At 40.4% G+C, this 12,435-nt stretch overlaps 1 protein-coding gene across 6 annotated transcripts in view; it reads left to right on the top strand.

Annotated features, from left to right (window-relative positions):
* Positions 1-12,435, top strand: part of PCDH7 (protocadherin 7) — a 551,613-nt gene that overhangs the window by 71,723 nt on the left and 467,455 nt on the right. Inside the window, exons 2-3 of one of the 6 annotated variants that reach the window (XM_061584038.1) lie at positions 8,349-8,445; positions 9,546-9,633. The exons of 2 other annotated variants lie outside the window; for them this stretch is intronic. In XM_061584038.1, the coding sequence (XP_061440022.1) occupies positions 8,349-8,423 (75 nt within the window). In that variant the 3' untranslated portion in view covers positions 8,424-8,445; positions 9,546-9,633. Of the gene's footprint in view, positions 1-8,348; positions 8,446-9,205; positions 11,259-12,435 lie in introns of those variants that run through there. 3 more of the 6 variants (XM_061584037.1, XM_061584036.1, XM_061584040.1) reach the window with 3 other exon arrangements.

A 12,435-nucleotide genomic window follows, 5' to 3' on the forward strand; every position in this document is an offset into this window, starting at 1 on the left:
TTCTGAATTTAAAGAAAATACTCTCATTTGCAACATTTATGATCTAACTGAAAATATTTATGGTAATGTAAATTTCACATAATCAATTAGGTGTGTGTGCTGCTAAAGATGGAATGATCTGATCAGTTCTCTCAGTTCCTCATTTTTCTAATCTTAAATTCAGTTCTCTACATTTCCGCAACAGTTTGCATTTTTTTAAAAAAACCTCATGAAAATTCTTTAACTTTTTTAGAGTGAATTTCTCCTAATAAAGGCATTTTTATGTAGTTTGACTAATGTACACATTTTTGCAAACAAGTTCTCATCCTATAATGCATTTTTGTTTGTTATTTTCACCAATATGTTCATTTTGTGCATCCTTTCCCGTAATATATGTTTTGTAAGCATTGCTTGGTTGGAGAACTACACAGCAGAATTTGGATAATTACGAATTCCAACGGATGGTTGTGTTTTGGTTCTCTTTTCGTTTTGGAAAGTGAAAATTTGATAAATTTGGCTTTAAATGTGAACTGAATTGAATCTCCTCCATCCCTTTTTGTGGCTCTCTAAATGTTGTTGCGTCAGCCCCAGCCAACATGGACAGTGATCAGGGATGATGGGAACTGGAGTCCAACAACGTCTGAAAGACCACAGGTTCCCCATCCATGGTATAAATCTGCAGTTGTTACATAAATTGTGGTCTTCTCTCTTCACAACAAGATCAGATTTTCAAGCAAAGTAATGGCTGAAACCTGGCTTTACTATAGTTATTTCCATTTACTTTAGCAGACCTGAGATGACACCCTACCAAACTGTTTCCCCTTAGGAATTTCTTCTTTGAGTCTGTTCAGTTGTTGAGTACCTGGGTTTAAGAGGTCTGTCATTCTTGCAAATCGTGTTTCTCTTCCTTGCTTTTTTATTTTAATTTTTTTTGGCTGACTGCAAGTGTTTTAGCATGGTGTAGTGCTTTCTAATATTTTTAAAAATCACTTTTATGTGCATTGTGTCATCATTCTGCAAGTTTTAATTTTAGGCTGTTTTAATAACCTGAGTGAACAAGAATGTCAATTACACAGACATCCACTGCTGTACAGTAGTTCTAGCCCTTGGTAAACTAATCCTTTGCTTTCCAACATAGCTTCAGGCTACATTAATTAACATTCAATCATTATACCATCATTACCACACTGCTGATTGTTGTGTTAATTAAAGCATTTACTTTGAAACTTTTATAGCTGGTTCACACATATGTATATAGCACACGGTTCCTTAAACCTTGATGGATGGATGAACTGATTATGTTGAAAAGCACTTGGTCAGAAATCGGACTGTCAACAGATAACAGAATGTTTAGTTGATTCACCACCTGCATTTTAGTGCTATAGAATTACGAAGCCTGCTTTCAAAATGGTAGAAGAAAAGCCAGCTGCCAACTTGTTCAAATGCTTAGTAAGGGCAACAGGTCAGGCAGAATGGCGCCAGTGCAGATTCTAATTGGTTCTGTGTATGCAGCCTAACACAGGAAAGTGCATTCAGCCATTGATTACTGCTGGGGGAGACAAGACATTGGGAAGTGGTGCAAGCCACCTGATTTTGGACACAACAGCTTCTGAGGAGAAGCAGTCTATCTAAACAATGAGAACGTGCAGCCACAGGTATTTTACACCATTAAAGGTCCACAACCATTAATTTTTTTTCTTGCCAGTTTGGGGAGGAGCTTGTGAGTATGGGGTGTTTTCCTGGGCATCAAAGTTATTAGGAATTAATTTTTTTACAGTACTTTTTTGTATCTGATTTTTTTTTTTCTAGAGAAGCAAAATTTGCCAAGGACTTTCCTGTGGAGATAGCTCGGTTTGTTTACAGAAAGTTAAAAGTCATCTTTTAAAAATGAATGTTCAAAGTTGCTTCAATTTTTTTAAAAAAATAGATGTCTGTTTCTGGTTCAGATGGATCTATATTTGACTTATTTATTGGTTTGTTTCTTCACCGGACACCATCCCCCCTCAATTACTTTAGCATTTGGTTAGTAGATTTCTGATAACCCCTTAAAAAAAAACCCTTTAAAAAGAAATCTCATGCTAAATTATAATTTGATTATCTTTTTTTTTAATTGAAGAACATGATTGTAAAAAAATACATCTGTTGCACATTAACAAGAAACTCATTTTGTGGAGTCTAGCTCATTTATTTTATTGCCTCCCAGTTCTCTAGAGAATGTTAAAAATATACAGTACACGTTGCTTAGGTTTATTGTCTTTGAAGTAGCCAAATGATGCTTAAAATCACAAGTGGGCAAACAGATTTAGCTATGCTTACTACTGAATGCATGAACTTACGAAACACGATGAGGTACATAAGGTAAATATAACCCTATAATGTTTATTCCAAGGTTTCAAATAAAGAAGCAGCCCTACAGCTGCCCATTTCTGCCACCCCTGAGAGGGTAAGTTACAGGCAGCAGAAACAAGGATCCATAAGGTGCTACCTCATGGAGCTGTTGTACCAGCACTGAGCAGGCAGGGATGGATAGTTTTTATAGAATCTTATTATGGCTTTTCCTCTTACAGGACCCAGATCTGGAGCACATTGGTGCCTTCTCCTTCTGAGTAGGCCATAATGGGTGGTAGGCCTTGAGCTGCTAAATGGGCTAGACATGAGCTTCAGCCCAACCCTGTCATCACTGTTGATCCTGAAGACCTGGAAGTGATTTTTTTGGGGGGGGGGTCTAGAGCTGGGATAGCAGTCCTGACAAGGGACACTGAGATCCCCACTACTGGACCCTCCTCAGGTGAAGTGTATGTTGGAAAAGAGCCTTTAGCCATACTTCACGGGCTGTTAATTCCCTAGGGTACCTATCTGTGCTAGGGACCACCATGGGATCTTGATTCTCTTCCTCTCTGGGCAAGATCATACTGGGTATGACACCAACCTAGCTGAGGCTGGTTTAACTAGAGATTTCAGGAACTGAACTTTATCCATTCTGCATATAAATCATGGGTTCAGCCCCTGAACTTCTCCCATTAATATGTCTTACACAGTAGCAGACACATTAAGGATATAATCCTGCTGTAATGCACTGTGCCCAAACATCCTATCTCTGAGACCAGTTCAAACACTGTGATGCTTATGTCTGAGCAAACATCCATAGGATTACGCTGTATGTATCTTTTCTCACCAACTATAGCACTGTGAGTACAAGAACATATATATTCCATGTGGTATATTTGGGGTGGGATGTTAGTTTCTCATTTTTGGAGGAACACTCTTAAAATTGTATTTTCTAGATGAGACACAAAATCCTGTTCATGTGTTACAATGAATGTGTATAAAGATGCTGAGATTACATCGGTTATTCTGCTCCCGCATGCGTTCAATTGACTCTCTAAATGGGACTTAGCATGCATGGGTCTTGAGGTTGAGAACTCTAGGAAAGCAAAGAGCCCATCTGCATGCAAAGAGGTATCTGTATACATCCTTCTGTGCAATCAGTTGAATGCAGGGAAAGGAAGGAAGTGTGTGGAACAGGCTCATGTTTGCCATCCCCCTCCCCTCCCCCAGGTTTAATGTAATGAGAAGAAAAGGGCTATGATTATATTACCGGATGGAGATGGGTGCAGAGAGCCAGTCTCAGATGACTTGAAGCAGGGTATAATCAATATGCAGAGGAAGAAGTGATATTTCAGCAGTATGCCCTGCCTTCCTGAGCACCCTGGAGGGAACAAACCTTGCCCACAGAGTCTACGTGTGTGCTGACTGTGCATCTGTGCAACCTGAATCCTGTTTTGTTTTGTTTGCAAATTCATGGAGCATAGGCCTACAAATGACTATCACAGCAAAATGGAGCCTTCCGTTTCAGAGGCAACATGCCATTGAATACTGGGCGCTGGAGAGCTCTGCTGCTGGGTTTCTGAAGAGCACCTGGCTGGCCACTGCTGGAAACTAGACAAAACTTTAGTCGTATCCAGCATGGCTCTTAAAAATGTAAGAAGTTATCTGAACATGAGAACAGTTAAATGCTGCAGTTGTCAGAGCTTTCCAGGCTAGGAGAACGGCCCTGTTGACATCAATAGCACTACAATGAAATATACAGACCTGGAACCAAAAATCCATGCCACTAGTTTCATGTGCCTAAGAAGCTTAGTATATATTCACTAATAGGCAAAAACAAACAAACAAACCCTTGTGGTTTAAGAGCATACCTATAGCCAACAGATATTTATACAGCCACAAGAGTGGCTGTATACTATAGCCAGCATAGATTTTTAGCATTCCGCAATGTGAAATTGAAAATACCCCTCATGCCATTCTGATGCTTCCCATAAGCTCATTTCAAAACAAAACCTTACAAAACGTATAGCCCTGAACTCAGAAATGCTTGCTTAGCAACCCTCTAAATTTGCATGGCGATACACAAAACAGTCAGAATCAAGAGTTCAAAGTGTAAAAAGAGAGAGAGAAAAACAACACCCCTTTTGGACTTTTTTCTGTCAGAGTTCTCATAATCTGTTGGAATTAATTAAAAATCAGCCATGCTCACAGAGTACCTATATTCCTATTACTGACCTTGCCCCATACTCTGACCTTCATCTTCTGCAGTTTAAAAGTTAAAAAAAATGTCTGGCTGATTTTTTATTAATTTAAGAAATTTAGCATTGAAGTTAATGATAAGGCCAGGCATGCTCAGTAAGAACCAGCTGTCAATGTTCTAAAAACCAGACTCACAGCTGCTTGGCTTGACTAATCAGGGGGCCACACCCACACCAGACGTTTATTTCACTTTAGAAAGTCATGGCTTCCCCCAAAGAATCCTGGGAAGTGTAGTATGTGAAGATTGCTGGGAGGAGACTCCTATTCCCCTGACAGAACTCCAGTGGCCAGAGTGGTTTAACAGTCAGCTGCCCTGACTGAAGGTCTGTGAGAGGAACAGGACATCTCCTACCAACTTTCAGCACCCTTCACTAACTACACTTCCCAGGATTCTTTGAGAGACACCATGACTGTCTAAAGTAAAGTAAAGGTCTGATGTGGATTTTGCCAATGATAGCTTTTGTTTAAATTTGTGTGGGAGGCTACATGTGCCTGCTATAGAATAAAAAGATGGGGAAACACTGAAAAACAATGATACTGTTCACAAGATTTTCCTTTTGGAAAGGAAAGGGGATTCTGCCCAGTGCCCTCCCACCCAATTCCCTCCCCTCCGTCTCCCCTCCCCTTTCCTATCTCCCCTCCCCACCCTCCTCCTCCCCTCCCTGCCCCTCCCTAGGTCACTTTCACCTATCCTAAGCATGATTGCACAGTAGTAAATCCCACTGAACTCAGAAAGCATGCAAATGATCAAACCTGTCCTCTCAACCTCCTCCCTCCTATCCCATCTTCCAGTCCCCTCCTTCCCCCTCCTCTTTCTTCCCCTCCACTCTTGCCTCCCCTCCTCCTCCCCCATGGTCAGTTTTACCTATCCTAACAATGATTGCACCTGAGTAAATCCCATTGAACTCAGTAAGAATGCAAATGATCACACCTGCCTTTCCCCTCCTTCCCCTCTCCTCTCCCTTCCTCCTCCCTTCTTCCTCCCCTCCCATCTTCCTTCTTCCTCCTCCCCTGCCCACTCCAGCCCTCCCCCTCCCCCATGGTCAGTTTTACCTATCCTAAGCGTGACTGCACAGAAGTAAATCCCACTGAACTCAATAAACATGCAAATGATCAAACCTGCCCTCCCCTCCCCCCAGCCTGTTCCCCTCCTCCTCTTCCACTCTGCCCTTCCTCCCCATCCCCTGTGGTCAGTTTCACCTATCCTAAGCATGATTCCAGGAAAGTAAATCCCACTGAACTCAGTAAGCATACAAATGATCAATCCATTCTCAGCAAACTTGCACAGAATCCAATATCTTACCTCCAGGATTAAAAAGCAGAGAAATTCACTAATACACACACAAAAAAACCTTACTGTTTAAGAATAGCCCATAGCCTATAGCCCATAGCCTATAGAATAGCCCATAGCCTATAGCCCACAGATATTTCTATCAAACTTTAAAAAGCAGAGAAATTGGGCAGCTATACAGGAATACCTCGCATTAACGTACGCAATGGGTCCAGAGCGAGTACGTAAACCAAAAATGTACTTAAAGTGAAGCACTACCTTTTTTCACTTATTGATGCATATACTGCACTGCAATCATCATATACGGGCATAACTGATGTAAATAACGCATTTATAACTAAAATAAACACAGTAGGCCTTATTTTAAGAAAAAGTTTGTAGTTGGAAACTGATTGGGTGGTGGCGTCATGCCGTTAAGTGTCCGTTCTTGCGAAGCGAGCGTACATAAACGGGAATGGTGCTACTGTAAATATGTCCATACTTGCGAGTGTCCGTAAGGTGAAGGTCCGTATAGCGGGGTATTCCTGTAGTGAATGCACTAGGGGAGCAGAAGACCTGACCTCCTGCCTGAGATAAATGCTCATTCTTGTATAACCTCCCAGCATAACAAATCTGAATTAATGTTTAATAAAGACCGGGCATTGTCTAACCTCCACATGAATTTTGTGCAAGCAAATCAAGATGAATGCTTACTAAACAGATCATCTGGATGAAGTCATTCCATGGGAACTGCAGCTCTGTGAAGGGCCTGGGAAGGCATCTAAGTGAGAATTCTCCACAGCTCACCCAGACACAGTTCTCAGTATCCTCTGGAGAGGGCATGGCAGTTAAATGGGTATAAAACCCATTTTATTGTAGTTAAGCCCTCTGAGGTGCTATACAGTTTTTCTTGGGATGTGAGTAAATTGTGTGGATATTTTATGGATTAGGAGAACCCTGTGGCATCATTGCAGACAACATGGGAGTTGGAGTCATTTGGGCAAAACAAACCATTGCAATTAGTAAAATAAATGCTTGGGAAACTCTCTAACGGAACTCAGCGGTGTAACTTGCTTGAATGAGGTGGCCTGTAATGTTAATGTTTCTAGGGGATGAACTGTTGTTTTGTATTTTAAACCATTATTGCTCCAAGATATTTTATTTGGGGATGAGGGGAGGCAGCTGAAGGGTTAAGCAGGGACCCCTGAATGAGGTGAAGCAGAAGGGACTAAAGCCCCAGTGACTTGCTGTTGTGGTCAAGGGAGGCTCATCGATGATGGAGAAGTGCATCTTTAGGACCCAGCACATGGCTTGTTTGCTATGCATTGGGAGCAGAGTTTAGGTGTGGAAAGACAAGGCAAGGCAAGCTAAACTGAGATCTGATGTGTGCAGAGAGAGAGGTTGAAAGTGAGCTTCTAGTACTTCTACTGTTCACAAACTGTATCCTTTCAGGACATTTGGAATACCTTTGAATATTGGACTGTTTTAACCCTGCCCACCCACCTTCAAAAGATCCTGGGGTTCCTTGGAGGCAAGGTACCCAAGTGGGTCTCCTTAACTTGGAAGAGGGCGGCATGCAAACTGAGAATTTTCTCACTCTGCCTCTGGAGCTCTGGCCTTTTTGAGTACTCTTTGCAAAGTGGGAACAGCAGCACTACTGGAACAGCAGGCCCCATCGTGTAATGGCAAATTCAGAAGTTCATGGTCCCTCCAGGATAGCTACACCATTCCCCTCACAGCCACACCCCCTTTTCCATTTACCCTCATCTGTGTTGCCTCTGTCCACACTCCACTACATGCCTTGGAGCCAATCATCATGAAAGGGAAGGCTGTGTGTTAGCCAGTGAGAAAAGTCTTCTGAATACCTGACTAACCTCCTTTAACTCTGATTAGCTCCAATCAGCAGGGAAGGACAAGGATAATTCTCAATGGCTAACACACTCCCCTTTTATGATGATTGACTCATACATAGGGACATGTCTGAGACCTGGCTCCCAAAACAGTGAAGAGTCTATGACTCCCCGCAACCCCAGCTGACTACCCTCCTGATTAGGCCCTTTGATAATTCGCCCCCCCCCGCCTCCGCCAGCAAATACATGATCTTTCCACCCTATGGAGATGGCTCTGATATTAAGGGTGGTCTTGAACAATGTATTCTTTAAGAACATGTTATATTTCAATATTATGCATAAGTTTCTCTTTGCTTTGTATTTTTAAAAACATCTTCAGAGGAATGATTAGAGAAGTGTAAAGGGAATGTTCTTTTTGCTCTTGTTTCATCCCAGCATTTCACATGTTATGTCAGGGCAGAACCCTATAGCACGCCTGGAAGCTGCAGCCAACCTGGGGTCAAGGGGATTCTGAAAAGATATGTCTAAGACTGCACTATTAAGGCATCTCAGGTCTTAAGTTAGGAAAGTATTTTCTTCCCTCAGGGCACCCCACCCCATGCCACATAGCAAATTGCTTTTGAATCTCGCTGGTGTATAAAATACATTTTATTATGATGCAGGATGTGTGGGCAGGAAGAGAGGAGTTGCTGTCAGGAAGAGAAAAAATCAAAGCCCTTCTACATCCATGGACATAACCATGCACATCTCCAGATAGAGGCCAGTATCCTAGAAATGTTCAATTCTGTTTTGCTGAGCAGTGGCTCATTTTGTCTTTTCTTTGAGGGATTGTTAATTCCCATTACAAGGTTGGTGTGCACACAGATCCCATTGGCTAGCCTCTCCATGCATTCACCTTGGGGCCAATGGTCCTAATACAGAAGCAACCCCCTACCTCTTCAAGACCCAAAGCAACCTGCCATTCCTGAGGTACAGACCCAGAGCAAGCTTTCTCACTGTGACCTGGAACCAACCGCTGGCTGCATGCTAAGGTTGGAATTTGAAGTAAAATGTAAGATGCATGCTGGGACTGAAAACAACAGCTCCATGCCTCCTCTTCCTGACCTCTCTAACAGTGCCAGTCCTATTCACATCTGCTTAGAAGTAAGTGTCATTGAATTCAATGGGATTTACAACTTTGCGTCTATAGGACTGTACCCTCTGGAACAGCTGGTAAAGCATAACACATGATTTGATGAGATTGCACTGTGAGTTTTTCAGGCCCCAATGCATTTCACCAGAGTTTTGGAACACTGCAACACAAGCGTTTTGCATTGCATATTTTGTCAAGAAGCAGAGACATGGGGTTGCTGGTTTTGGTGATAGCCTCGCTTCCTCCATAGTATCTAGTGCTACCATAAATTGCATTGATGCTTATGATGAATTTCATCTGGCCTCTTTATTTCAATGCTAGATTTCACTTACTTAGAAAACTGACAATTTAGTAATCTACTGCAACATGATTTTTTTTCCTTTTCAGGACAAAAAAAGCTACGCTTTTAAGGACTAACTGAAAAAAAAATTCAGGCGAAATCCAAGTAATGATAAAACTGCCCGAGAAAAAGAGACAAAATTTAGTATGTTTTTAATTAAATAAACCTGGACCTGGATTCTATTTTCTGTTTTAAGGTGACATCTTCAAACCGAGTTCCATGCAATGTTATGACTATGTACAATCCAAATCTAATGGAGTATAATAGATTTAAGGGTGTGGAGACATAAATCTCTCCTAAGAAATGAAATCCATTGTGATAAGAGTAGGTTAGCTAAACCCTGCTCACATCCTGGTAAGCAGACATATATTTTTGTATTTTTTATAGGTGGATACAGTGCAGACTACGCAGTGCCCTGGCCACATTGAGGAATCGTGTAAAATGAATGTATGTGCTCGTAAGTGAAATATTTATGAATGAAGCTCCAACTCTTAGTGTATGTTGGATCATAAAAAGACATGTGACCCTGTTCATCAATATCATACTAAAATCGATTCCTAAGAGGCAGGGTCACTGCAGAGCTCAAAAGACATGTAAGGCAAAAGCTCATATTTTTCAAGTTGGCTTCTGAAGCATTCTTATTTTTTAACAAAATTTAAAAAATGTGCAAATGACAAATTCAGATTACCTCTTGGGATGATGGTGTGTTGGGAAAAGCAGTCAACTGATTCAAGAGATCCGAAGGGATGTGAGAAAGGTTTGTGTAAGATGAAGTGGTCAACTGTGGACAAACAGCATCACATCTTACATAGGACTATCAACTGGAGAGGAAGGCATGTCTCCCCCTTCAATCTGCCTTTAAGAAGACTGGAATGTTGTCAAAGAATTTCATCCCCGTGAGTGCTTTAGTTAGTAACTGGGGAAGAAATGGAGGGTGGAGGTGAGTTTAAAATGCTTGAAGTAAGAAAATAGCTGTGCTCTGTAGATAAATAAATCCCTTAAGCATGTGCTAGATCAACAAAGAAAAATGGTATCTATACCTCAGAACGGATTCTGAGAAATCAGAAGAAATCCCATCATTTAGAAATGTTGGTTGAGAAAACATAGATTGGACCCTCTGGGTTTGCTGAGGAAGTTATTCAAAGGCAATGTATGGGAGGAGGGGAAACTGTTAATTTCCCTGTCAGTAAACTGAAAAAGCAAGTATTTGTCTGCCGAAATGTATGTATTTAAATATGTGTGATTGCTAAGTCTTGGTTTATTTATGAAGTTGGGAAGGTTATCGTTATGGAATAAAAAAAGGCTTTTCCCCAATTGAAACTGCATTACAAGATGAGAGGGTTTCAGTTTAATTAAAAGGGAATATGCATGATACGGGCACCCTCTGTGCATTCCTAGTCCTTGTTAAGCTTAACATGTCATAAAAATTCAAAGACTATATATATATATATATATATATATATATTGTAGCCAAGAGATTAAAGATTATATTTGAACATATATGAAAGTTAAAAGTATTGATTTGTGAGATGATGGAAGGAGGCTGATTATACTTTTTCCTAATTGTCTCATTCAGATCAAACATTTCCATCATCCATGGGAGAAGCAAGGGTATTTTCAGTATTAATGGCTGTTTCAGGGGTTTTGACTCGTTGCTTAACCATAAGCCGTAAATTTACTTTATTCAGATTGCTGGTTTATATCTGATATATTTATATGAGAATATTATGTCACATTCATTAAAAATGGTATACATATACAATTACTTGACTTCACAATATGCCTTTTCTGATATTCAAAATCCAGTGTTAAAGATCACATTTTGGGGGCACAATCTTGCCAAAGTTAAGGGCTTTTAAGTTCTCTTAATTTCAGGGAGAGGCATTAAAAACATGCCCTTAACTGTCACATTGAAAGCACTGAAACTTAAACATGTTTAACTTTCACTTGATTATACCCTTCCTTATTGATCAATATGCATTTTTCCCTTTTGTATTAAGGCACACTTGTTCCTTGCTATTTTTTTTTTTAAAAAAACTGGTGGTTTGTCCACTTTTGGTAATCATTCTCAGGTGGTGGAATCTATGATACGGTAGAAGTTTTGACCACTTTCTTGTATTAAGAATATATTATCAAACTTCAAAGTCTGTACACTTCTACTGTATTGATTTTTTTCTGTCAGCAAAATCAATAAGTAAAATTAAAAAAAATTAAATCTATTTCTTCATTATTATTTTTTGAATTGCTTCACAGTTCTATGTACATATTTTGTTTGCTTAACCTTGAAGGTTTATTTGGGAGTGCATTGATATGGAAACACATCAAGAGCTGGGTAAAATACACCACTGCACGTTTATAGAATACAAAAGGAAAGAGAAGTGAGGTGATGAAAAGAAGTAGGTTGTCTTATATTACCATTTTGCCTATTTCAAGGTGATCTTTTGAGATCACTTCACAATGGAATTCACATTAGGAATGTGCATTTATTTGGTGAAAATAAAGTGTAAATTTATTTTGTGAAAACAAGTGAAAATTTGAACCTAATATTGTCCATTCAATTTAATTTGTTCTTTTAAAATGCTCAGAGTAACAAATAGTTGTGAATAAAATTCCTACTCGGGACTTCCATTCATACCATTTAGTTACTCATTTCGTTCCCATTTGAAGTGGGGGAGCAACAGAAGCTGAGTTTGGGGGCTTCTTCTGGCAGCCACCCTCCCCCTCCTCCATAATGCCTAGAAGTTGTACTGTGCCAAGGCATTTTGGGAGGGAATAGTGGGGGGCAGAGGACACCATTCTTTTGTAGTTGCTGCCATTTTCCCTAAAATGCCTTCAGAATGATATCTTGGGCATTCTGGAAGGAAAATGTCAGCTACCAAGAGGAGCCAGGTCAGCACTGCTGCCTCCATAGCTGGTGGCAAAAAAGTGTGTGTGTGTGTGTGTGTGTGTGTGTGTACGAAGAAGAAAATGTGTCTAATAAAAATGAATGAAAATGGATGGATAATGAAACAAATGAAAATTAAATGTGTAACAAAACAAGTTATTTACCAGGCTAAGATTAAGGTGCTGGTTTTGGTGTATAAAACTCTATACAGCTTGGGACCAGGATACCTGAAAGATAGTTTTACCCCTTATATATCCAGTCGATTACTGCGCTCTGCAGGTGAGGGCCTCCTGCAGATACCGTTTATCAGAAGGTCCGTTCTGCACAACATAGGAAATGGACCTTTAGTTGTGGCACCTTCCCTTTGGAATTGACCCCCCTTAAATAATAGAC

Source organism: Rhineura floridana, chromosome 9 (genome assembly GCF_030035675.1).
Source record: "Rhineura floridana isolate rRhiFlo1 chromosome 9, rRhiFlo1.hap2, whole genome shotgun sequence".
Taxonomy (NCBI): Eukaryota; Metazoa; Chordata; class Lepidosauria; order Squamata; family Rhineuridae; genus Rhineura; species Rhineura floridana.